At 47.5% G+C, this 26,862-nt stretch overlaps 1 protein-coding gene across 4 annotated transcripts in view; it reads right to left on the reverse strand.

The window, feature by feature from the left end:
* Positions 1–4,811: 4,811 nt before the first annotated feature.
* The window catches only part of HIVEP3 (HIVEP zinc finger 3), a 255,393-nt gene continuing 233,342 nt past the window's right edge, over positions 4,812–26,862 (reverse strand). For 3 of the 4 annotated variants that reach the window (XM_030504575.1, XM_030504574.1, XM_030504576.1), the window contains 3 exons: positions 22,503–22,601; positions 13,897–14,957; positions 9,818–11,096 (listed from right to left, as the gene is read on the reverse strand). In XM_030504575.1, coding sequence (XP_030360435.1) covers positions 10,203–11,096; positions 13,897–14,957; positions 22,503–22,601 — 2,054 coding nt within the window. In that variant the 3' untranslated portion in view covers positions 9,818–10,202. Of the gene's footprint in view, positions 11,097–13,896; positions 14,958–22,502; positions 22,602–26,862 lie in introns of all 4 variants that reach the window. The other variant, XM_030504573.1, reaches the window with a different exon arrangement.

Below are 26,862 nucleotides of genomic sequence, written 5' to 3' on the forward strand. Positions count from 1 at the left end.
GAAAAGTCCTAAGTGCAATCTTCAGAGTTATCAGGTGAAAAGAATAAGACATTCTGCATTCTTCATATTTGCCTTATGTCTGGAAATATCAGGAAATACCAGGAAATATCATGATTTCCAGCTTTTTTTCAAAGCCACAATATTTAGATTCTCAGTTAAAAACCCGATTCCAGGAGCAAAAAGCTGCAAAGGAAATAGATTGCAGGACTGAACAATCCAGAGCTAGGCATGGCAGGCGTATGCCTGGGAATTCCCAGTGCTCACACATTTATAGGACCAAAGATTTAACCAAATGTTGGGACCATGAACCCAACCCTCTCTCTGGGACTATAGTATTTCATGTCCTAACCCAAATGTTTCAGCTGGAATGTTGCATTTCTTTAGGACTGAAGCAACTGGGCATACCTGCGGCCTAAGCTGAGGTTTAAAGGGGTTGCTGTTTGCCTGGTTAAAGCTGTGCCATAAGGGCAAGTTCTGTCCTTTCCACACTGTGGGCAGTGATGGTTGGATATGGTTTATTCACAGACCACCCAGCTTCTGAGCACAAGGATGCAGAAGCGGTGTCTGGCTGGTGTTGCCTTCACCATAGGTTCTGAGCAGCTGGAAGGCTACAACCCATTCCTCACACATTGATGGCTACACTTAGGAGCATAGGATAATTGAGGTCGAAAGGGAGTTGAGAGCAGGGCCAGCTTAGGAGGTCAGACCAGGTTATTCTGGCCTTTATCTAGTCTGGTCTTGAAAACTTTGCTCATGCTCCCTTTAGAATAGTCAGGCCCACATTCCTAAGGGATGTGACCAGGTCTCACAGGAAGGCAGTGGCAGTGTCATGAATCTCTCATGGGTGTTAATCCCTCTTGGCAAACACACAGGGGCCACAGTTCTGAGTTTTCCACCATAATCCAGAGGATACAGTTGTTTGCATCTTTCTATTGAGCAGAGCCAAGGTTTTCACTTCATCATCTGGGTGCAGGAGCTGTGGCTTTACAAAGAACTGCACGTTATGAGGCACCTGTTCAAAATGAGAAGCACAGGCTGACTCCGTGGACTTAACCCAAGGGCTTCCTGCATCTTGTGCTGACCCTGTTTTGGGCAGGAGAGGCTGGGAGGGGGCACTGGTGACTCCAGCAGGATACAACATTCAGTATGAGGTGATATTTTATTTGTCTTGCTAACCATCCAAGAGCTGTCTGTGAGGAGATGAAGTCATGCTTCTCCTGCCAATGCTCCCCAGGAGTGATCTGCTGCAACCATCAGCACACTCTGTTTTATCAGGCATCATTTTCCCAGTTTCTGGCCACTGCACAGCTCCCACCATCAGTATGAATGATGCTGGTGGGCTTTAGGCTGCTGGCATGCAGCACCACAGGCATGCCCAGGCCCTTCTTGTGCACAACAGTGCCATGAGCCATGGGAGAAGACAAACACAACCCTTCCTGATGCCCCATGATGGCTGCATCCCTGGGGATGTCCTCCATCCTTGCACTGTGCATGCTAACCCCATGCCTCTGCCTGACACCTTCCTGGCTAAGACCTTCTCCACGACCATCCCTTTTCCTTCCTTTCCTCCTCGCACACAGCAGCCTCCTCCTGTTGTCATAACAACAAGCATCAGCCCGTGGCAGCCACAACAGTCCTTCCAGCAAAAACACCTCCCCATGGGAGAAAGCACCAGCTCCCGGCCCCACACCATCTGGCTATGGTGGGGAGGAGGCCGAGCTTCCCCCCAGGCAGAGGGATGGGCAGCTGCCTTGCCTCATTCATACGCTTTGCCCGGAGCCTGTTCCTCAGCAGACACACAGCCTCATCTCATGCACTTGCCGACACCACCCTGCTCCCTCTGTGCTTGCCCATGTCCTTCCTTCTGTCTCCTTCCCACAGCATGAGGATGTGGGGCAGATAAAAAAGGGTCACATCCCACACGCAGCATGTACGTCTACAGTGCACATCTGTGCCTGCCCCAGTAATCCCTCCTCCCCATCATCCCATCATAACCGCAGTATCCCCAGAGCCAGGCTCCCCGACCCTCTCAGCCCCGGGTCTCCTCTCCTCCCCATATGACACAGATGTGGCACCCTGAGGCATAGGCAAGGTCAAACAAGACCAGCTCAGCGCAGATTAAAGAGTGCCATAGACTCCCTGTGGCTTAGGACGTGCCTCTCGTAGGGGAACCAGGACCACAGGCAGAGCCAGAGCTAATCCTGAAGGCACCAGAGGCACTGAGCCTGGAACACCAAGGTCACATCCAAGGTCTCAAAAGTACTTCTCCTTCTTGAAGTCTGTGCCCAGCAACAGATTAAAGCCACTCAAGACCAGCCTTCTCAGAGCAAGGAGATGCTGCTATGCCCAGAGGTATGCAGGAAATGGAGCACCAAGGTAAAGCAACTAAGATCTGAGGTTTAGCTACTCCTTATTCACTCCTCACAAGCTTTGTGTGAGTTCTATTCAACCTGGATGCTCTGTGCCAGGACTGAAGAACAACACCCTCCTCAGTGGCTCCCAGCCTCTCTTTCCCAGCTCTTTTCCAGCAAGCTCTGCCACCTCCACCCTTCAGGGAGCATTCGCAGCCTTTTGCACTGATGCTGGTGGAAAAGCAAACACAGAAACCAACCAGAAAACTTGCCAGCAGGGCTGGTGTGCCCACCTCCACCCTGTCTCAGCTTTGGTCCTGCTGCATCTCCCCAGAGGCATTACTTCATCCCCATCTCCAGTCCTTTCCCCTCTGTTATTCCTCCCACACCAGCGGCTCCCTGTGGTGCAGCTCTGTGATTGACAGCAGGTAAACTGATGCTGTTTTGCTAAAGCCATCCAGCTCCCACTCCACACAAGCTCTTCTCAGTTGTCATGCTGGGGTACATCTTCCAGCACAGTGCAGCTAAAACCCACCCCTCAGCTGGGCAATCTGGTTCCTTCTTCAGCCAAAAGCCATATGAAAAGTCAAGGAGTGAAGATTTCTGAAGGTGCTTTTATTCCTGTGAGGCACATAAAGGCCTGGTTATAACAGGAATTAATCTTTCCAGGCTCTCAAGTCAAGCTCCCGAGCTGCTGGGTGGCTGAAGCTCAGGAAAAGGAAAGACAATTTCACCATGGGATCAGAAATTCCAGCCTCCCAGAGAGAATCACTGGTTTGAACTTCCTACAGCATTGTCACAACCTTCCCCACTTCACACGGCTATCAGCAACTGCATTACTCAGGGGGTAACCAGCCTGTAGCATCAGCATCCTCAGTAGCATGCAGTATTTTGATACTCCATTGGGCTCACCAGGGGAGGAAATGTCTGGTCTCTGTGTCTAGAATACAAAGACTCTTTAGGGGGAAGGAATTTCTTGGGACACCTGATTAATTGGAGCCATTCTGGAGATTTGTGTAAACCAAATTTGTTCCAGGTTTGGGAGATCAGTGGGGTTTAGCTGCAGCGCTCTGCAGACAGCTCTGGCTGCCTGTAAAGCAGCTCTGGTTTGAAGCACTGTTTTCCTGAAAGGAAAACTCATTCCTCCATTCAGTGGCTAAAGCACACGCTGGAGGGGCTGGCAGAGTAGCTGGAATAAATGTCACCATCCTGCGGCCTCCAGCCAGGACTCGTTGCTTTCAACCACCATAAAGGAAAATACAAAGTGTTATTAGGGTAGTAAAGGACCCAGCCTTCCTCAAGCGTCACACATCTCCCTAGACCCACAGAGGCACTTTGGATGCATGGAGCGAAATACCAGATCCACTTTTACTGCACCAAGCAGACTCTCGGAGCAGGGACAACAGGAAGAGTGGGACTCCCCTGGAGCAGAGGGATGCAGAGCATAGCACCCACCACCCAAAGCTTTCTAAGCCTTTTGAACACTGGAGAATCACTGCAGAGATGTTACCCAAAGCTGTGCATCTTTAGGCCTTGCTTTTGCATATCCTTTAACGACTGGAGTTTTCTCATAGCCTTATGAGGCTATGATTGCTGTCTGTAGTTGGGGAAACTGATGCACAGATCAGGGATATGCTCTCCCAGCTGAGTGCTGGGGGCTGGTACAGTCCTTCTTCCTGAGTGATGCACAAATTCAAATGCAGTGATTGCTGCCAGCCAGACCTCAGCGAGGAGAGAGGCAGAGGTTTGCACCCTGGAACAACCAACACCTCTTCCTCCTTTTCGTGCACGAATGTGGCTTTTGTGAGACTAAATGGAGACCGGATGAGGTTCCCCACCCCTTCCCTCATCTCTCTCATCCAGAATAGCCACCATGCTAAAAACTCAATGCTAGAGAAGCACTGTTCAGGCTCTGATGTTCGAACAGCGAGCAGCTGGTTGGTTGCGGGCTAATGCAGCCCTAGCTGCATGATCACAGATGAAACTGGATAGAGATTTCCTTCCTTGACCTCTTTTGCAAAGCCTCCCTCCACCAGCCCCCTGCTTTCATCTCTGAACTTGTCTGAAGATGTCCATCAAAGACTGCTTTGGGTTGGAAGGGACCTTAAAGCTCATCCAGTTCCAACCCCCTGCCACGGGCAGTGACACCTTCACTAGAGCAGGTTGCTCCAAGCCCCTGTGTCCAACCTGGCCTTGAACACTGCCAGGGATGGGGCAGCCACAGCTTCTCTGGGCACCCTGTGCCAGCGCCTCGGCACCCTCACAGGGAAGAGCTTCTGCCTCAGAGCTCATCTCAATCTCCCCTCTGGCAGGTTAAAGCCATTCCCCTTGGCCTGTCCCTACAGACCCTTGTCCAAACTTCCCATTGATTTATCTAGCTTCGCCTCCATCGTTTTCCAAGCCGGGTCCCTGGCTGTGCTGCACAAGGTGAGAATTAAAGACTGCCAGGCATGCACGTGGTCATATGTTGGGACTTTAAAATTTATTCCAACATGCTATTTTTTTAAAAATAGGCTCAGACCGAGCAGACAATCTGAGCTGTAGTAAAGGCAATGTTATACTTGTAAAAACTTCTCATTCACAGTACAGATGTCATTTACAGAAGGGTCACAAACATCAAATACTGAGTATTTTCTCTTCTTATTTTTCCCTTTTTTTTTTTTTTTTTGTTGTGTTTTGTGGTTTTTTTCTGGTTTTTTGTTTTTTTTGTTGTTGGGTTGTTGGATTTTTTTTTTTACATCAGACTGTGCTTTTACCTGCATTTCTTTTTTTTTTTTTTTGCACTGCTATAACCATACAGACATTGCGAGATGCAAGTGTAGAAACTGGAGTTAAAATTACAGGCAAAACTACCAAACCCCATTGGACGCTGTACATATTTACAGTACCGTTTTTGGAATGTATTGCCATTTTAAGAACATATAGAAACTTTCTACAGACTATTCCACTTACAGAATACATACACCTTTTAGAAAAAAAGGCAAATATTTATCTTACATGAGACCATGTATATTAAATTTGCGTTACACATTATTATTCTTCTTATTTTTTACATTACATTTACTAAAGTGATCTCAAGTGCCATCATATCTCAGGAATGAAAACAGATTGGGGGTTTATGCCATCAGGACTGATTTTTTTTTTTCTTTTTTTTAAATGTTTTTTTTATTATTTTTTGTAAATAATTTACAATATGGTTTTCTTTGTAAATACTGTGCAATAGATGGAGTAGTAAAAAAAAAAAAGAAAAAAAGCACATGATGAAACCAAATCAGGAAACAAAAAGCTATTGCGAGAACAGCAGGAAAGGGCTAGATCAAATTGTCCAGGATTTTGCATGAAAATTGGAATAATCTTAATGTATGCCCAAGTATATTGCTTGTTCAGGTGCTGATTCTGTGAACTTAAATCAAAATCCAGGTAAAACTGAGAGGTGGCTTAAGGGAAAACCAACTGTTTTGCAGGTTTGTTGGTGGAGGTGATATGGAAAAGCGATGGGACGTGGCCAGTTGGGCCTGACATCGCTCCGGTGGAGCTGACGGGCAGTGACTGAAGGGTGGTTGAGTGCTTTACTCTGTTGACTGCAGGTAAGCATCCCCCAGCTCTGCCAGCAGGCATTTCCTGCCATATCCAACCCCAGGGCTCTGCAGAGGGGGTGGCTTTAACCAGAGAGCACAAGCAGCGGCCAAGGCATGTAGCTTTATAGACACCAGTGCTGCAAATGTCACCCCTTAGGAGCAAGTGATGAAACACATTTCTCAGTCATAAGCTGTAAAGTCACAGCCACTTCATCATCAGTTTTAAGGGTTTCCTGCTGCACTTCCTGGGTACCCAGCCAACAACCTGTGAATAATTAGAGGTGACAGAGATCTGCTTCAAGGCACAGGGTTGTTTTGGGGAGCCAACTGCTCCCCTCTCCTCCTCCCATGGTCTGCTCAGTCCTGCAAGACACCAAGCTCTGTAAACTTGGTAAAAGAAACTGAATTCATGCTTAAGCACAAAGAAGTTACTGAAACTTCAGAAGTGCTTAAGCTTAAGCCAACGTACAAGTGCTTTATTAGCTCTGGCTATAAGGCTTGGTACTTAACGTGACTGCTTCAAGGAGTTAAGAACATGGGCCAAGTCCTCTGTGCAGAATGATTTCTTGGATGCCAGAGCATCCGTTTGCCATTGAGTACCTGCATTCAGGAGAGCTACACAAACAGCTTACCAGGGAAGGAAACATCAGAGTAGGGTTTTGGCTGATTAACCAGCTACATAACAAAGAGGAGCAGCCAGTCTCTGGAGGCCACGTGCCCTCATGGGCTACAAATTTAAGAACCTCTGCCATAAGGAAAGCAAGGGTTTTTATTTCCATGTGCTGATGAAAAGGAAGGGCTGGGATCTGGTTTTTTAATTTGCCTATTTGCATTATTAACACATTCTCTTGCAAATAATACTGCTAATTGCTCTGCAAGCTGTCTGCACTGATACAAACTTAACCACCCCTGCAGAAAGTAAATCAGGATTTATCATCTCTACTTTGCGGATAGAACAGACACCCGGAGTGATATTAAAAGCTGTGACCTGCAAAGAGCTTTCACCAAGGGTGGCATAGGGAAGCCAGTGGGTGCTCCAGGTTGGAATGGCAGCCACCAGCGACGGCTGGGTCTTCACCCCTGCTCTAACACACAACTCTATGACAATTGGTGAAGCTGCACCACTGTGCTCCTTGGCCGAGTACAAGGCAGAGGGGAGACACGAGTTGCACAAGGTCACACTATGGTTTCACAGCAGGGCTGGGGCTGCCCTCAGGGACACCCGCCCTGCCCGCAGATGAGATGCTGGTGCCAGTGCAGAGGACACTCTTCCCATGGAGCTCTGAGCTGTCAGTGTGAGAATTAGCCCTTAAATATATATATATATGTATATATTTGTGATCCTTTTTGCCTATCCAATAGGCCATATTGCGCCTGTTAAGTACAGCATGAAGCACCATTTCACCCCAGCCAGAGCCTCCCCTGCCGTGCCCGCAGCCACTCTGCTGAGAAACCAAACTGGATTGAGACCCAGCACAGACCTGGGGGGGGGGGGGGGGTTTGCCCATCTCCTGAGTTTTCAGCTCTCCCTGCATGTGCCCAGTCCATGACTACCAGGGGGTGGGTGTGGGATCTGTGGGCAAAGGCATCCGGATGGTCGCACACACCGGTGGCTGCCAGTCTGGATGCTCTGCAGCTGCGATGCAGAAAGCTTCAACTCATCTTGATCTGCTGGAGAAGTTTTAAATAATAATAATAATGATAATAAAATAAACCACAACCACAAAAGCAAGAAACCAATGGAATGACTTCTGCGGTTTGTTGGGCTTTTCTTTTTCCCCCCTCTGTCCAGAAATGACAGAGGAAAAAAACCCTACCTCACCATCTAAAATATCAACAGGTCAAGGATTAAAACAGAGTTACAGAAAGAAGCCAAGCAAATTTGATCTAGCCCAAAGCTCATGTCAAATGCACCTAAACAAAACCAGGACTCTGAGTGCACAACTGCTGCATTATTTTTCTTTATGTACAGTTTCAATATATATAAATATATAGATATAAAATTAAATACAAAAAGCTACCTTGGAATAATGTTAAGAGTGTGACAAGGGTAAGGGAGGTGGCAAAGTGGCAAAAGCCAGGGAAGTAAAAGGTGGTGGATGGTTTCCAGGGATGCTCACACTGAGCAGTCCACTCTGAGCCATCTTGATATTAAGCACATGCTTAAAGCCTGAGTAGGATTTAAGCTGGTGCTTAAGAGTTTCATTGAACAGAGCTGCTTCACTGAGCTGAACTTCCAGCCCCTGCTCCTGCCCTGGGATCTGGCCAGGCTTGAAAGCAAGACCAGCTTCCAGGCTTGGGGCCAAAGAGGGAGAGATGGGAAAAAGGGAAACTTGATAAAAGTGCTAATTAAGGTATAAATGGGTTCTGGACGTTGTTTTGGTCAGTGTCACAGCCTTAATGTTATTTCCATGATATCTTCTTTTGTACTTAATTCCCTTGAAAAGAACAGAAGGAAACCCCCCAAAAAATCACAGAAGAATATTAAAAAAGGTCTATTATTTGCCCGTGGAACGGGAACAGTTCATAGCTCATTGAGTCTGGCAAAGGAAGATGTTCTCAGTCAGGGGGTTCTTTGATTTCTTTTCTCTTTTTTTTTTTTATTCTTTTTATTTTTTCTTAAAAAGTGTATCACGTACCCGATAAACCAGAGCAGCTCTGAAAGAAAGAACTGCTCCACTGCTTAAATAGTGATAGCTTTTTCTGTTAAAATAAAAACCAAAAAAAAAAAAAGAGGTTTGTACAGATTCCATAGACCAGAAAACCCTCTGAAGTAGTAAAGAGCCTGCTGTCTGCTAGGGCAAACATATATGGAACAGTTCTAGCTTAAAAAGTGTATTAACATGACAGAGAGGAATGACTCCATCGGGTCTCTCTGTATTTGGTATCGTATCTATTGGCAGTAGAGGCCATTGCTCTGCTACGGATGGTCATAGTTAAAAATCTGCTCTGCCAGAAGTTCCTGTGCATGCACAACAAGCTGATTGCAAACATCAACTGCTCAGCATCATCACTGGTTGCTTCCGAAACACCAAAAAAAGGGCCCATCTGCACCAGGAGGACTGCGCTGGCGACGTTCCACTTAAATAAATAAATAAAGTGAAAATAAGCCACAGAGTCACTCGTGAGCTACAGAGCCTTGGGTGTGCAAACGAGCAGAGCACAAACTCCTCCTGCATCCCTAGGGCTCAATGAAGCCAAACCAGCAGGAGCAGGGAAGGGGATGGAGGGAGCTTGTCTGCGACTAAAATATTACAGAGGAAAAATGGTTGCAAGGCTGAGATTAACTTCTTCGTTTAAACCGAGGGAGGGTGTTTACAGAGGGCTCCAAACCCCACAGAAGAGGGGGGTCAGGCACGGGCAGGACTTTGCCGGGCGGCCGTGAACATGGGGTGAGAGGATTAAAGCAAGCAGGAGGCCGGCTCGTCCAGCGAGAGACACCATTCCTGGCACTGGGTTTACATTCGATACATCCCTGTGTTCTTGCAGTTAAATCTTTGAAGAAGAACCTTATTTTTCTGTCCCTTTTTAGGAAAGTGCTTTGATGGGTTCTGCAGGAGGGAGGAGGGATGCTCAAGACTCACTTTCTCTTTTGAGTGACAATTTCTCTCCCTGCGAAGGAACCTCCCCTACTCAAGGAAGTGCTAGTTTCATTTACAAGTTCAGGGTAAACACGTTTCTCAAATGTAAAGCAGTGTCAACTGTTTAAAGCACAACCATAGGCAAACAGAGGGATGCGAGAAAAAAAACAAGCACTTTGGGAGAATTAAATAAAGCATGTAATAAATACGAATCATAAACTTCTGTACACAGGAGCAAGGGTTTGGTTTGGGTCGGTTTTTTTTTTTTAATCATTTAATCAATATAAAAAAGTTTTTCTGTTTTGTTTTTTTTTTTGTTTTCAGTGCATCTTCTTCCTCTTAAAATGCTTAAACCTTTCCTTTCTGCATCTCTCAGGCCCATCATTACGCACACCGAAATGGCAAAAAAAGACAAGGTCTAACAAACCCCTTTCCAAAAAACTGTAAAAAAATATTCACAGCCTCAAACAGTTTTGTACATTTCAAGCAACAAAAGGTATAGAAAAAGGCACAAGTAACTGCATACATGTGGAGATAATACCAGACTGGGACAAAGAAAACCAGGAATCTTCCATGGGTTTGGTCATTCACTAGAGTGCTTCTTATAGCGATGATTATACTAAAGGAAATAGTGTTGAAAATGTCTGTTGATTTTACATAGGAAGCCTAAAGGTGGAACAGATGGTGGAGGCTTAAGTACTTCCCGTGTTTTCATCCACCTTGCTTTGAGTTTGACCTAAATCTGCGTGCTCTGGGTGTGGACTGCTCTTCCTGGAGGTTCCCCCTTGGTGACTGGGCTCTCCGGAGAGGCTTCTTCTCCGGCTGGAGAAGGGCTGGGCGTGCGGATGGCTCGATGAGGGCTCTGAGAGGCAGCCGGTGCTGCTGCTTCGGTCCAACGGCTGGGAGGGGACATCTGAGATGAAAGTGCAGGATGATTCAAAAGAAGTGCTCGAGCTGCCAGATTGCTTCTTGCCCGGTTTTGTCAAGGGTTCTTCCCCGCTTGTCGAAGGCTTTGGAGAATGCTCGTGGGTTGTGCTGGGGCTGGCTGGGGATGCCGAGCCACCTGCCTGCTCCGCTTGGCTAGACTCAGCGAACATTTTTACCCTGTATTCCTCCTGGTCTGTCTTTTGCTGAAGCTCACTAGTCCTCATTTTCTCTTCTAAGTAACCACTGCTCGTAAGCTCTGGGGACAGTGTGTATTTAGAAACCTTTGCAACCGGGGAGACGGATGCTGATGATGGCTCCTGTGAGACCTGCGGCTCCTCGTCCCTTTTGGGAGCCTGGCTGAAATCCGCAAAGCTGCTGCCACCAGAGGCAAAGTATCCTGCTTGCAGGGACACGACTGAACTGGGCACCAAGCTGGGATGGGCGCTTGGCCTCGCCTGGACCATCTGGATGCCCCCAATGGGAATCATAGGATATGGGGTCCTTGTGAGCTGCTGTGAATGCAACGGGAGATGGCTGAAGACATTCTCCTCCCCTCGGCTGGGAGTGTGGACGTGTATTTCATGAGGTGCCTGCAAAGGTCTGGAGCAGACAGGCTGCGTGATGCCAGGTGAGCATGTTGGACTTCTTGGTTCTATCTTCTGCACCAGAGAGGGAAAAGAAACAGCTGAATCAGTGCAATGTATAAGTTACAGCATTAGCATCATTAATGTTCACTATAAGGATTGGGTTTTTTAGTATTTTACTCTATTTGAGGGAGATTAATCAACCGAAGAAGATTTGGAACCCCAAACCTTTAAGGTAAGGAGCAACACAACCCACAGCATTTGCCTTCTGGGTACAAATATGTCCACGGTCTGTTGGGGCACAGATCCAGGGCTTTGGTTCAAGCTTGGATCATTATAAAACCTTAGAATGGTTTGGAAGGGACCTTTAAAGGTCACCCAATCCAACCCCCCTGCCACGAGAAGAGACATCCTCAACTAGACCAGGTTGCTCAGAGCCCCATCCAACCCGACCTTGAATGTTTCCAGGGATGGGGCATCTACCACCTCTCTGGGCAACCTGTGCCAGTGTTTCGCCACCCTCAGAATAAGAAATTACCTCATATCTAGTCTGAATCTACCCTCTTTCAGATTAAAACCATCACCCCTTGTGCTATTATCAGAGTTGCCTCTGAAAGCCTGGCAGAAGATGCCAGTGTTTCCTGCCATCCGAGCTGCTTTGGATCCCTTTCAGTGCTCTGAGAGCTCAGAATGATGTTATTTATTTTATTAGGATTACATCCTTACAGCTGCTAATTGAAGGATGTTTTGGACAGAGGGAGAAACAGCAATAACTCTCGTTTGACACAAAGCACACCCATCAGTGTGGTCCCCACCACCACCCTCATGGTGTGGCCTTTAGAAATCAAGTGTTAAGACCCTACCATTTTACCTTTTCCTCTTTCTCTCTCGGTGCTTCACATAGTTTCCTAATGTACATCATGGAGAGATATGTGGCTAAACAGAAATGGATTAATTAGTGATGAGGTTATAACTAAACCCCTAAACAGGACTCCCAAGAAGAGGAAGCAACAGAAGTTGAAATCAACTTCCCATTAAGATGGGGTTAGCTTTAAAATGTGAAGATTCAATGGAGGGTATGTGTCTTTGTAGGGTTATAGAGAATTGACTGACCCTGCAAGCTGGATCTCTATGAAGAGGCGACAGAGGAAAAAAGCAGCAAAAGAGAACAGAAGGGAGAGAAAGCAAGAGCCACTGAAGATAGTGTATACTTGGTCAGCAGTTACAAGCCCAAACACCTACTAAATCTCACTTATCCGCATGAAGTCTTTGTAGAATCACTATGGGATGCTGGGAAACCCCCAAACAAATCATCTCAGTGGTGCAACAGCCACCAACCCAAGAGACTACCTACTGCAAGAGGCAGTGGGAAGAGAGATGGTCATGGTCAGGCCTGACGCAGAGTCGGCAGGAAGCTTTACACTGAAGCTAAGCTGAGATTGTCTCATGGGTTTGGATCTGATAAATCCTCCTCTGATCTTTCTTGTAGCCTCACCAGGGACACAATTCTGCAAGGAAAGCCCAGCTGTCCATCTTGCTGATAAATGGAATGTTTCCTGTTCAAGTCTATTGTTGCTTGGAAGGCATATGAGAAAAGCAACGTGTGAATGACTGTGTGAATAAAAGGAACAGGAAAATAGAGCAAAAAGGTGTGAGAGTATAAGTTAAAAGTTGTGACTGGTCAGATAAGCAGGGGTATACCATACTGTCTTCTACTGTTGACTAGGGAGCTTAGGGGATTTGCTACAAATAGTAGCAGTGCGCAGTTTTCCTGATAGAGATGCTTTAGAGTTGAAGGACCAGGGTTTCCACAGCCCAGAGATTTACCACAAGACAGGAAAAGTTAATAGACAGGAAAGGAAAACAGCATTAAAGTAAGCAAGAGTCTGAACTTAAACCAAGCGATTTTCTCTGAGAAGGTAAGACAAATACTCAGAGTGGAAAGCAGAAGGAAGGCAGCACCAGAAGAAGGTACGTTATCATAGACATGGAAGAAATGTACGTGGCTTTCTGGAGAAGACCTGGGCCAGCATCTGCTGTGACAGGTTCTCCAGGGGTTGTATAAAGGCCTTTCTTTTCCCAGTGCAGCCACTAAGGGCTTGAGTCTCTCCTCACACCAGTTTCACAGCAGAGCAACTCCAGCAACTGAATCTCGTGTTCATCAGCACAAATTACAGGAGATCCAGGCACTTCTGTAGAAACGAGAAACATTCCACCAAACCCGACATCTAATTCGCCTGAAGCAGTGGGAGGAACGTGCAATTTTCCTTTACCCATAGGATTTGATATGTCCAGCAGAGAGATTAAATCATTTTCTGGACCCAGTGGGATCCACCTCTCTGTGCTGAAGAGAGAAGCGAGATGAAATCAGAGATGGCCAAACAAGCATTTCCCAGCAGTTCAACTAATACAGTTGGCTGCATATGTACATAGCCCAGGAGCCAGCAGGAGAGAGCAATGGCCAATTCAGAGCTCGTTCAGTGGTTTCACTGACCAGAGAAAAATGGTCACAGCTTTACCCCAGATGGTGATATCTCAGAAATGGGTATGAACATCTCAGGGGAAAAAAGCCGTTTAGTGACAACTAGTCATTATTAAGGTCATCCTTACTGCTTGGCTCAGCAGGAGCCTGGTTGGGTCAGGAGTGTAAATAATCTCTTGGAGAAGGGGCAATTTTATTTCTCTTCAACTGAGATGGGTAGGACCAAATGGGTGCAAACCCCTTTGCTGTCCATTGTCACTTTTCTCTGGGTTACCTGTGACATCAGCCACAATCAGAGTGACTGTGCACTTACTTCTGCATTGCAACCTTCATTAAAAAACATATCAGAGAACGTACTGCAGGAACTAGAAGGCAAGAGGGGCTTGAACTTACCAGCTTGGACTCGTAGAGCTGTATGTTTTTGCCAAAGAACCTGTGAGGTAGAGGCATCGAAGATAATATCCCATGCTGGGCTTGATATGAGCTTTGAACTTGGTCATCTGCTGCTGATTTGCTAGTACCAGGCAAGTCCTCTTTCCCGGGGGATGGATACCTAGGTGACTCGGAACAGCCTGGAGACAGGACTTTCTTCAGCGATAAATATCTGGCTGACGACATCTCTCTGCTCGGCGACGAGTGCCTCACAGGGGAGACTTCTCCTTCTGGTGGAAGGTATGTTCTTGGGGACAGCTCTCTTCTGGGGGAAAGATGCCTGCTGGGCGACAGCTCGAGTCTTGGTGACACACATCGCAGTGGAGATGCCTCCCTCCTGGGAGAGACGCGCTGGCAAGGAGACAACCCTCTCCCTGGGGACAGGCACCTCAGAGAAGACAGTTCTGCAGTTGGTGAGAACCGTTTCGGTGAAGTTTCATTTTTGGTTAATAGGTGCTTTCTGGCTAGCATTGGTCTGCTGCTGCCACCACCTCTGCCAGAGTCCTGGCTCGGAGACCACCTCTTTCTTGGGGAGGTGTCTTTTGAGGTTGCCAGGTCCATAACTAAGGCCATCTGTGGCCTTGTGACAGACTCTCTTTCAGCAGAAGCCAATTGTTCGGTGGAGGTCAAAGCTGGTCTGTGGAGACTCAAGAAGCTGTGGCACACAGCAACGTCACTGCTGTCTGCTGACCACTTTGTTTCCAGCCCTGAGGAGGAGGCCTGATGGCCTTCACCTACTTTTTGGCTGCTGGAAACAGTTTCTTGGGCTAAGGACAATGCTGTTTCGGTGCCTTCCTCTTGAGAAGATGGAGAGCCACCTGAAGAGTGCATCAGGAGGGTGGGATGTTTGCCTTCTGGCAACTTTAAAGGTGGCTCATCTTGGCTCTCCTCTTCCTCCTCATCTTCCTCATCTTCATTGTCATCATCCTCGTCGGATTCCTCTAGGTCTGAAAACTGGTGTTCCTCAATTGGCTCAGATCCCTCCCGCCCCTCAGAGTCCTGGAATAGGTCTTCACTGGTTCCTGAAGGAATGGGCAAACACAAAACAGAGAGTGTAAAAACACACATACAGGGATTATTTTTGTGCTAAATCTGCTCAAAAGTTCTAAGAGGACACGAGGAGAGAGGACCTGGCTATTTCCTAGGTCTGATCACGTCACGCTTTGAAGCCTGCAGTCTTGTCCTCTGTGCCAACTCCCCTCCTTATGATCCCAGCAGATCCCAGTGAATCGCATCACTGGGACCTTCCACTCTACCCTGACTTTGGTTCCAGCCATTGCTCTGTCAACACACAGAGCCATCAGTCCCTGCTTCTGCTGTATATACACCTTCACACATGCTGTCTGCCTCCCTCTAGAAATGCTCTTAAAAAAGGCTCTTAATAGATGAGGACAACAGCAGCACTATCACCCTTTGGTGGGCTGCTTCTGACTGTTGGTTGCAATGGTGCCTAGAAAATATCTATAGCTGCCAAAGCACAGGAAAGTTGCTGAGATAACCTCTCCCATCCTCCACGTGTTGGGCCTTTTCCTGCCTAGATTACATGGAAGTTAAACATTAGCAAGACAATTTCTTGAAGAGCAAACAACAGGATTGAAAGAACCTCTGTGGATTTTTCCCACCTTTTGATAAATTCCAACTATGATGCAGATATTGCTTTGTGACAGAGGGGTTTGGAGTCTGGCTGTGAAAGGCCTTGCGCTGGGATGCTTTGTTAATAAGAGCTTTTAAATGGTGAGGAGTATACAAAAACCAAAGTCTAAAGGATTTGAAGGGTGCAGGTAAAAATACAGCATCTCCCTTCTACTTGAAGGGCCAGCAGAAGCTTTCTGCGATCGGTACCGAGCTCTCAAGCAGATTGCTGCAGCATCACCCACTGCTCTGCTCTGGCTGATGAAAACCTGCATTTCCCCACACCAGATGTGCACTGATCCTGGCAGAAGTGCAAGCTCAGCCTGGAGAGGTCCGTCGGGAACAGCCACTGGATGTCACTGTAGCTCAACAAAATCGCACCGTCAGGAGGCTTCCTGCAAGCCCCCATGGCTCATAAAATACCCGTTTCTCAAACTGTTTGTGCCATACACCAAGACGATGGGTGCAAAGCTGCTGGCACACACTTTATCCCAGCTTTGGAAGGAAGCAGAGTGCCTGGATCCTGCTCTGACACCTGCATGAAGCTGTGTAACTAATTGCAGCGCTGCTGGCCTCTTTTCCCCGTCAGTTCAGCCTAGGACACTGTTTCTCCTCTGATGAACACTGAAATGGTTTTCCATTTAGAGCTGCCATCTGTCAGCAGGACGAGCCGGAGGGGAAATTAAACGGAGCTAATGCTGAGGCTGGACCACACCTGCCTGCAGCAGGCAGAGTGGTTTTCTGAAGGGGACGTGGCCACACAGTGAGAAGTCACTGGGATCTATGGATAAAAAGTCTCATTTTGCTTTACTCCAAATAGCAGGGGCTTGGTAGTAAATGCTCATGAAAGTACTGGGCATTACCACTGAAATAAGACATCTATTTTACCATTATCCGTCCAAGAGACAGCTTGAAATGCATCCCATTTGCTTCCCACCCCATTTCAAAAGTATCTGTAACTAGTCCATAAAGCGAGAAATACTTCAGAACTCCTACAGTATTGAGTCGAAGCCATCAGCCCTCCACCAAGAGGCTGACTTTGTGAAATGCTTGTGTGATGATGGTGTTTGCTGGACCCGGGGTCCAGTGGCGGGTTGTTCGCAAACTCCCAAAGGAACTGAGTTCAGAACAAATATTATTCCAAACAACCAGCTCTCCCAGCTGTAGGGTGAACTGTGCATATTTTTTGTTTGGCAAAGGAATGCATTTCACTACTGGAACCATAAGCTTGTCCCTGTCTCTGGCTTTGGGGTTGTGGATGGACAGGCAGCTATAGCCTCAGCCTCCACTAAGTGGCTCTGAGAGCCTTGTCCTGTGTGGTCTCCTTTTTTGGCCCCAGTCACACAACAGACAGGCACTGGCCAGGACAGAGAGCAAGGGCAGAAGTGTGGAGTGAGGGAAACGTGAAGGCAGCTCCGCACTGGGGATTTGTTTGCATTTGCCACTGAGGGAAACATTTCAGTGAGCCCTGGGACAGCCCAAAGGGAATTGGCTTTGGCGTCCTGACACGCTTCTTGCAGGCAGAAAGAGAGCTCAGATCTGAGCTCTGAAATGCATCTTCCTGAGGTAATGGCCTAAGAAAGGGCAAATCAGGAGAAGACAAAGAGGGAAGGAGACATGGAAGAAGGAAGGAGAGAGGGAGCTAGTGAAAATGTGCCCTGTTGACGACTTTGAGGGTTGCATTTCATGTGTGTTATTCTACCAAACCTACTTGTGCAATCACACCAAGTGCAAACAATGCAGGAGTGAAGAATGATACTCGAATCTCCTTTTATAGTAACACCCCTCACTTTCTCCTGCCCCTTAAATAGAAATAAAAACAATCAAGTGAAATGTAACTCTAGTTTAAAATAATCCAGGGAGTTTTAGGAACTGCTGCTCCTTCCCAGCCTGCCCCCAAAGGAAAGCACAGCAATCTCCCTGCACTGGTTTGTGACACATGGAAATAGTCTTCTTTGTTTGTTATTATTATTAAAATAAAATAGTCTTTCTAGGCTCTGTTTTGAGCCTCTTTTCAAAGAAGACAGAAGACACACTGTGGTTACACAGAGGAAGGCTCTTTGCAAGCCACTGCTCTGAGAACAGGGGATGTGTGATGCAGCTGTGAGCTCTGATTTCTCATGCACCTTTCTGCCATTTCTACCTTACTTTCTCATTCATCCAAATAGCCCCAACCATTCAGTACAAAATACCATCTTCTGACCATCTTCTTGGCTGATTTACTTAGTATTTACTTGGCATCTGTGAGTAATGGGCCTCCTTACTCCTGAGTCGGAGTAGCTGAACTCTCAGCAGAAGTCCAGTGTTGGCCTTAACCAGGTGATAAAGAAGCTGGAAGGAAAGAAAGGAAACATCCTCCAATACCAGGCCTTCCCACTTCCACCTTTCTGCATTCCTTCCTGGCAGACTGTCCCCTTTACACAAACACAAATGGTCTTCATCAATGGGAGGAAATGGGGACTGTATATTTTCTGTAATTCTAAAATTACACGGATTGCTTGCATAATGCAATGAAGTCCAGACAGCACAACACATTCCAGTGAGCAGCCGCACAGCCAGCAGCAACAGTGGGAGAGGAGTCCCTAATGAAAGCTAATGGGTTCCTGTCCACTGCAGTCCACATAGGGTCCTTCCTTGCTGAGCTTAGCAGGTGTCCAACTACCATGCGTCCAGCCACTAGCGGTCAGGGACCAATAATTTGGTGGTGACCATAAAAACAGTCCCCCAGCTGATGGTCCCATCCTTTCCAGCTGAGCTGGGGATACAAGGCAGACCTTTCTTGGGCTTTTGCTTAGACCTACTCCTTCCATAAGGCCAAAGGCTGAGACCAGCTCAGCTTCATCACCTGCTGGACCTCTGTTTTCATAAGCAGAGTGCTCCCATCAACAGGCTTTCAACACTCTGCTGAGTGCACTACTATTAACCCTGTATGAGAATAGGGATGAATGACTGAAGGAAATGATGAATGAAAGCATTCCCCTGGACCAGCGCAGTGAGCCCTTGCAGTTCTGTCCTCAGAAACCTGCAATTACGTGTAACATAAATAGGACTTGTGATTTGCAGGTATTCAAAAGCGAAACTCAATTAATAGGATTCATTAGTTCTAATTGGCTGTAATGGAAAGGTTTAAAATAACAGTTGTTCTTTTCAGAGCTGTGCAACCGACATTTCAGGAGGCACTTTCCTCTATCCCTATCTAGCTTTGAGCTGCAGAAGCATCACTGATGGGTGGTACAACAGCAGGGAGAACTTTCTGGAGACCATCAGCTAATCAATTGGTTTAAGTGAGCTCCCGGGCTGAAAGAGCTCTCCAGCAACCCCACATGGGAGCAGCCTCCCGCTGCTCACACCACACCAACACTTTTCCCTTGGCACTGCTACTGCAAAATCCCTGACCAGGTTTTCTTTTGGCCACGCCACCCTTTGGAAAGGCCACGGCCAAGTACAGCTCGTCTCTGCCTGATCAGAAGGTTGCTCTGAAGAGCTGGAGAAAAGCCAGGAGTTCAAGCAGTTTTAAAAGGAAGAAAGCCATCCCCTGAGGCAGACGGCACATTGGCGGCCAGGTCAGATATTCTTAGCCTTGGTTAGACGGGAGAGCCCTTTGTCAGTCCCTGTACATGTCAGCGAAGGCACTGTGAAAGGGGGCACAGGTGTCTGGCAATGCCACAGGGCTCTTTATTTCTTCCATCTCCTTGTCCCCTGGCCACCCAGTTGACTACCCCTGGCCTCAACCAGACCCCAAGCCTGAAAGGGCACAGTGCACTGTGCTAGGGATTACTGAGGTTTCGGACTGGTTAACCAGTGGGACTCCTCAGATACCTGCTATAAGTTCTCTGCTGACAAGTTGAGCCACAGTCTGTTCAGGTCAAAACCAGTCTCATCAGCCCTCCAAGCCATATCTGTCCCAGCACAGTGACCCAAGCCCTGCAGCCCCATTGGGTTGCTCATCTGTGCCTCCAAACCAGGGTGGCCACATCCAACCTCTTCTGCAGGAATGCTAATTCCTAAACTGTGCTCAGCATTTTTTTGGAAGTGTAAGAGATGCCCTGAACCACAGATGCCTTGCTGACTGCTCCTGCAGTTTAAGTTGAGATGATGCTTTGCTGGTGCCTGCAGATGTCATAGAATCATGGAATGGTTTGGGTTGGAAGGGACCTTAAAGCTCCTCCTATGCCAACCCCCTGCCACGGGCAGGGTCACCTTCCACTGGACCAGGTTGCTCCAAGCTCTATCCAATCTGGCCTTGAACACTGCCAGGGATGGAGCATTTACCACCTCTTTGGGCACTCTGTGCCAGTACCTCACCACTCTCCCAAGGAAGAACTTCTTCCTTATGTCTGACCTGAACTTCCCCTGTTTCAGTTTAAAACCATCACCCCTTGTCCTATCACTACAGTCCCTGATGAATAGTCCCTCTCCAGCATCCTCGTAGGCCCCCAGCACAGTGCAATTAATGAGCATGGAGATACTCCAAGGATACAACACGCTGCATTTCTGAGCTTCAATATCCCAAAACTGAGACTTAAAGCACCTCGGAGAGTGCCCAGGCTGCCCAGCCCTGTGAACCACCTGCTCCACGAGGGAGCAAACTCCCTTCCCACCATGGAGCTACATAGGGAAACACAGTGATTTTCAATTACCTCTGAAGCAGGGAGCATGTGGCACTGCCCATGGCCCAGGAACCAGCCCCTTTCCCAATAAAGCCTCTGATGGACTTGACCTCAGCAGGGGAGTGGGGTGATAAGTGCTGTTTGTTGTTCCTGCCGAGTTAACATTCCCTGGCTCCCGGCTCCAGAACTTGCTCAGCTGATGTTCACTTAACAAAAATAACCATGGCGCCGTGTCTTTTGTGAAGTTCATTTTAACCCATTGCCAACAAACCCTTGCGGGCTGCGGCAGAACGAATCCCAGTGATGGGGGAATCAACATGGTTTGGGGTGAGACAGAGTGGGGGTGAAACAGGAAACAGCGGGGGGAAAAATGCTAAAGGCAGCCACAAGAGCTGCTTTCATACTGGGGTTTCTGGGGTGGCAGCCAGGAAGGGTCAATGGTGTCATGCCCAGCCTGCAACGCAATGCAAACAGAAAACACCACCCTGCTCCCTGGCACTGTTTTATCCAGGAATAAAGGCACTGTGACAGAGGCAGACCTGTGCTCCCAGAGCCTCCCTTCCCTCCACAGCCTGTGCAGCATTTCCTACAAGCACAAACGACCCACTGAACACAAATGCAGATGACTCAAATTTCACGAGGAGCTGAGATCTGCTCCCCCTAAAGCTTCTTCCCCATCATTCCTGTGCTGCGGCTCCAGGCCTGAATACTCAGGGTCTTGCTAAAGGAAACAGAATAACAATCGTCAAAACATCTAACTGCTCCCCGGGGACACATAACTGAGCCCTTCACAGCTGTTGGGCTGCAGCTTCCAATAATTCGGGTAAAAGATCCTTTCCTAGCTCAAACAGCTCAGTATACATAAGACTTCCCTATGCTCCTTCATCTCCCAGCTCGGACATCTTCTTCACCTTCCCCTCCCAGCATTTCGGATGGAGACAGAAGTGCTTATGGTCACCACACTCCTGCCTGATGCTGCCCAGCCTCCCTGGAGATGTGCTTCTTGGGATGACTTCAGGGAAATTCAGCTGCAGATACTATAAACCAAGGCGGAAATTACTGAATAAGAGAGTCCTGCGCCCTTCTCAAAGAGCAGGCAGACTCCTGCATTTACAGAGCCTTGGGCAGGCTTCGTGTGTGTATTTTTGTGCAGAAGTAGGTGAAAGAAATAAGCAGGTGAGTCAGGGCAAATATATCTTCTTGTAAAGCACTCGGAATAATGCCATTAAATGTCAAAGCAATATCTTATTTCAGCTTTGCCGGCTCTTTCCCTACTGAGAAACCTTCCAGATTATTTCTGACCTGGGTGATTCACCTTCATCCTACACATAGAAAGGACCCATGAGAGTGAGGGATGCAGGAAGCAGCTGCTCACACCCCATCCTGGTATGCTGAGGTCTCCAGCAGTGGTACAGGGTCCAAGGTGGGCCTGCCTGCAGAGACAGAAGTAGCTCATGCATGCACCAGTCCCTCCAGACACAGCCCAGGTTTGCACTGGTAGTTTGTAGTCTTCTGGGATCAACCCAATACAGGAAGATGGGCAGGTCCCTAGAAGATGATCCTTATGCAAAAGTCCTTCTCCAGAGGCCCTTTCAGCAGGAAGATATCCCCTGAATCATTGATTCTCCTATATTGCTGGAGTGCCTCCCCTCTGCAAGAACATCACCACAGCCCGCGCGGGCCACACACCAAAGTTTCACCCCCATGCGTATGTTCATCACTTCAGCTCCAGTAAAATATGCTGCCACATCCCAGCCGAGGTGCTGGGACTGATTTTTCTCTTCCACCCACCACAATGTGCTTGCAGCAAAGTCTAGGTTCACAGCCTTATGCAATGCAATACATCCTCAGGGGTGGGTCTTGTTTTTCTGGTTCTATGGCCAGGAGAGACTCAAAGCACATCAGGGAGCCCCTGAACTCCCTGCCAGAGATACCCCAAAATACCAAGCAGCATCTTCTCATGCCACACATCTACTATTTATTCTTATGTGTGTAGCCCATGTTGAGGGCGCTGGACCAAAGCGCAGGATGCTCCCTGCTCTTTACCCTTATCTGCAGCCAACCAAAAGACTTCAGACAAATATGTGCAACCCTCAGAAGGGAGACACAGTCTCACACTGTCCCATGGATACAGCCTCCCAGGATGGCCCCATAACCCATGCCCTGCAAGCAGAAATTCCACCCCCCTTGTGTGCTGGCAGGAGCCTGGGTGAACAAAACCGCTCCCCATCTTTGAAAGGATGATCTATGGAGCACGTCTCCTGTCTGAACGGATGCTGCTCTCTCTTAGCAGCAAGAGCAGGTTTATAATGAGAAAGATTTTACCTTCTTCGGCTTCCAGATCCACCAGTGAAGATACCAACACGCCCATCTCCTGACATTTTTTGCTGTGGGCCTTTGACTTCATATGTTTAGTCAGATTCCCTGAAAAGAAGCAGAAAACATATTTTGCTCAATATGGCTCTTTTTTTCCCTGTTTTGCAAGCTCAGCAGTTCCAAGTTAATAATTTGGCTCTGAACCAGGCAAAGGAGGCCTCTGACTCTCCCCAAACCACTATCCATTGCAAATCCCCTGTGACACAAGACTAAGTCCTCCCTTTCATTCCTTTGCTGCTGCACTGGGATGGAAGAGGAGGTGCTGGCAGGGTTGTGAGACGTTTCAGGTGTTGTGCAACCTGAAAAAACAGTTGTGGTACACATTTGGGTTTGGAGGCAGAGCAGTCCTGGCTTGCTTTCAGCTGTGATGGTGCAGCAATGAAAAATGGTAGGAAAGCAGGAAAGAGAAACACATCTCAATCTAGTATCACCTCCCACCTCATCCCAGCACACAGGGTCACCTGCCTGGAGGTGAGGAGCTCCTTAGCACCACAGGGCAAACTGCCACTACCAAAATGAGTGCTCAAGATGCCAGAAACAGGGAAAATCCCTACAACCACCCTCTCTCCCCCCACAGGACAGCTGAGATGCTCTGGCAGGCAGTGCCAGGCTAAAGTTCTCTGCTCCCTGGAGCAGGAGGAGTCATGGGCACTCTCTGAAACCCCACGCACCAGGGTCTGGCACCACTAGTGCGGTTTCCTCAGGGGCCAGGATGGAAAGAGGTGCCTCTGCAAGGGAAAGTGTGGAATGTGGGGGCATCGGTTACTGCTCCGAGACAGTGTGATGGGATAACTCGTAGGCACAGTGGCACCTCTGTAATTCTAACTCCCAAATTACAAGCAGGTTAATTAGACAGTTATTAACCCTACTCATATCCAAGGGAAATGCTGAACAAAGGGGAACCTTTGTTGAGGGGGAAAAGGTAGGAAGGTGGAATGGAGAGAAATACGAAGGGTAGGAGAAAAAAGCAGCTATGTCCTATTTTTCCCTTTCCTCTTGCACATTTCTTTATGGGCTGAGCTGCTGGTGAGAAGAAACCTGGGTTCTTGCTGAAGCTCCACCAAGGGCTGTTTCATATCCCAGCATGGCCCCAGGAGCTGGCTTTGCACTCCAAGCTCACAGCAGCAATATGATGTGCCACGAGCCTGTCTGTCAGCCAACACCTGAGAGCAGGGCTGAGCACGAGGCTTGTTCTTCTCACCAAAAAAATAAGAGGAAGAAAGGATTCTCACACTTTATTCTAACCTTCAGCTGAGGACTGAGGTCCCTCGGCTGGTATTCTGCAATCCATAGTCTCCCAGTCCCTGAGCTAGGTGGGAGTATAGAGGGCCTCTATCAACCTCTCCTCCCACTGCTCTGGATAGCATAAATAAATAAGCAACTCTTCACTGGAGCAGAGAATTACCCGTGACGCCCTCCCATCTCAGAAGAGGGCCATATCCATCTAGCTACCAAGTTAAGTTTCTCTTTAGCCCATGAATTATTTATTTAGCCCATTTTGTACAAAATGGAATAGCTCCAACAGGAAAGACCAAGAGAGACAAAGGCTGACTATATATCCTTGTGTAGCTGGCACCCATCTAGGATGTGGATTCAAAGGATATTTAATAATTTAAATGCAGCATAACAGCTCCAATAAGAGAGATGTATTATTTTTCAACTTCATGCCTAAATACCCTTAGGTCCATGGTTAGGACCCTCAGGTACGAGGATGAGGCCAGCTTGGCTCAGGTCCTTGCTCTGAATGAGACCTTTCTCCACTTTGGATCAGGGGTTTTGTTCTGGGCCCAAAGACACCCAAAACTTTGTGTTCAGTTCTAATTAGACAGATGGACACAAGATCCAGTGAATCAGATCTGTGGATTCTGGTTCACATCCACAGATTCAGACAAGATCATGCTCTCATGGACATCTCCGATCCCAGCGAATCACCATTGTTTTAAAGTGAAAAACTGCTTCACCAAAAACAAGGAGTCCAAATTGTGGCCTCATGGAACTGGAATTCAATTTTGGACCTAACTAGCAAAAAGACAAACTGACTCAGCCTGTTGAAATCAAATCCTGCTGCTGCCTGTCCATCACAGCACATCACATCTTGGCTGGCAAAAATGACCCATCTTTGTGCAGTTACCACAGCAAAATCCCTCACTGGATTCCTTCCAGTGACAATAAACACAGAAAATAAGCCCAAGTAAATGCCTGGTGTGAGCGGGGGGATGTTGGTTAACCTGTGGTCTGTGGCACCTCGGGAATTCAGCTGTGATCACCATGAAGAGTGGGGAGGGGAAGTCCACCAGGCATTTTGGTGCTACCATTCTCTCCAAAACAAGCTCATAAATCCACTGTGTTACATGCATCTGGTCTGGCTAAACTGGAAGGGCATAACATCAATTACTTGAGGGATTCGGGGTGTTGAATGCAATGCTCTGGGCAAGATTGGGCCCTCCCCACACTCGAGAGAAGGACTCTCATCCTCAGAGGCATCCAGCAGCCACCTTGGCCACTTCAGACGTCCGAAGGATGTTTGTACACACAATTCCTCCCCACTATCTGTGCTCCAGTGCCATTGGCAGCAAACACACACTCTCCCTTTTGCTGCTGCAGGGTTTGTGCAGATGCTTCTGCAGCCTGCAGCTCTGTGCCCCTTCACTGCACCTCTGCTTTGACTCAGCTCCACCCTGAGCAACAGTTTGACTTGACAAGCCATCACTGTCCCTTCCCTTCTTATTGTCTTTCAGTGGAGGGAACTGTCTTTGCGCAAGGCAAGGCCATGGCTTCTCCTCTTCCTTCCCCACCCAGGCTGCCTGCACAGGCAATGCCAAACCCCCCCATGCAAATGAGCTTATGTGAAATACCAAAGGACCAATTCATAGTAAGTGTTGCTTTCTTTCCCCTTCCACTGTTTTCTAGTCTGCTTCCCATCTTCCTTCATTCTCATTTGGTTAGATAAAACAATACCCACACGCGCTGATGAACAAGATAAGCCTGCAAAACTCTCGGTGCAAATCCCCTTGGTGCAGTCTATCCATGTACAGCTTGCTGCATGCACGCCACAAAGAAATCCCAACAAAACAGGGATGCTGCTATCCTTTTAGGGAAGGGAGACTTGGCGGGCTGGATCCTCATCTGCCCTAAGCTTGCATCATTTTAAGGAAGTTAAAAGCTCAAGGCTCATTTACACCATCTGAGAAGTTGAGTTATTACCTTGGGAGCAATTTGGAGGACAATCATATTTATCTTATCAGGGTTCTTCTTACAGTTTGTGTTTTTAGACCCCTTAATTAATGCTGGCAGGATTAAACGCTAAAGTCCTTCGGCAAGTTTCCAGTAAAATCAAACACCACTTTGCCTAAGTAAAAGCTGGATAGGAATCCTACAAGGAAGGACTCAAAGCAACTTTTTGCCTTAAAGAGTTCTGGCTCCCAACTTAAAAAAGAAGAAGCAAACCCACAGAGCATTGCTTCCTTGGAAACAGTGGAAAAAACATATCTGGAGGAACAAGAGAGAACTAACAGGAGGGGAAGCTGGATTTCAATAGCAGAACAGTGTCCCAAGCAGGTGAGTGGTCCTCACTAAGGGTTGTTTACCAAAAAGTTCCCAGATTTAAAATACACTGGTTATATCTAAATAAATCCAGGAACCAGTGGAAATTGTGACCCCATCCCTACCACTGCTGCACTGGAGGACATTCAGTACCAGCACAGTGCTCTCATTACCCCTGCTTGTAACTATGTAATAGCGGCTGCTTAAGCTCTTCCAATGCTGTGAGGTCTTACTCTGGACTTAAAGCAGCTTAAATACTTGTGTTGTTTTGAGAAAGCTGGAATTCTAGTGTTCCAAAAGCACTCAAAGCAGCTTCATCGGGACTAGAAGTAATTTCCCAGTTAAATTTAAAGAGGGAAATTAGTTTTTCAGAGTATCCATGATCATATTTATAAAATGTTAAAGCAAAACATAGGGGACAGAAACATGAAGATCCTGGAAAAAATGATCCTGTCTATCCTGGGCATGCACCACGGTTTCTATTTCTCCTCTTAAATATGAACAATCTAACACCAACAAAAAGCCCCCAACAAATTACCAGCTGCATGATCTCAGCATCCAAGGTGATGGTGTGATACAGACATTCACAGCTCTGCAGGACTGAAGGGTTTTCATACTCCTCTTTTAAAATATTATGCAAGGAGAACAACAGCTTCTCTACAAGTAGCAGACTCCCATTTTGCTGTGAGACACACACACAGAGAATCAGCCACAGACCAATGCTCTTCATCCCAGATAAACCCTTGAAATAGGTTTTATGTGCGAC

The sequence above is a fragment of the Strigops habroptila genome, chromosome 12, assembly GCF_004027225.2.
Source record: "Strigops habroptila isolate Jane chromosome 12, bStrHab1.2.pri, whole genome shotgun sequence".
NCBI classification, from domain to species: domain Eukaryota; kingdom Metazoa; phylum Chordata; class Aves; order Psittaciformes; family Psittacidae; genus Strigops; species Strigops habroptila.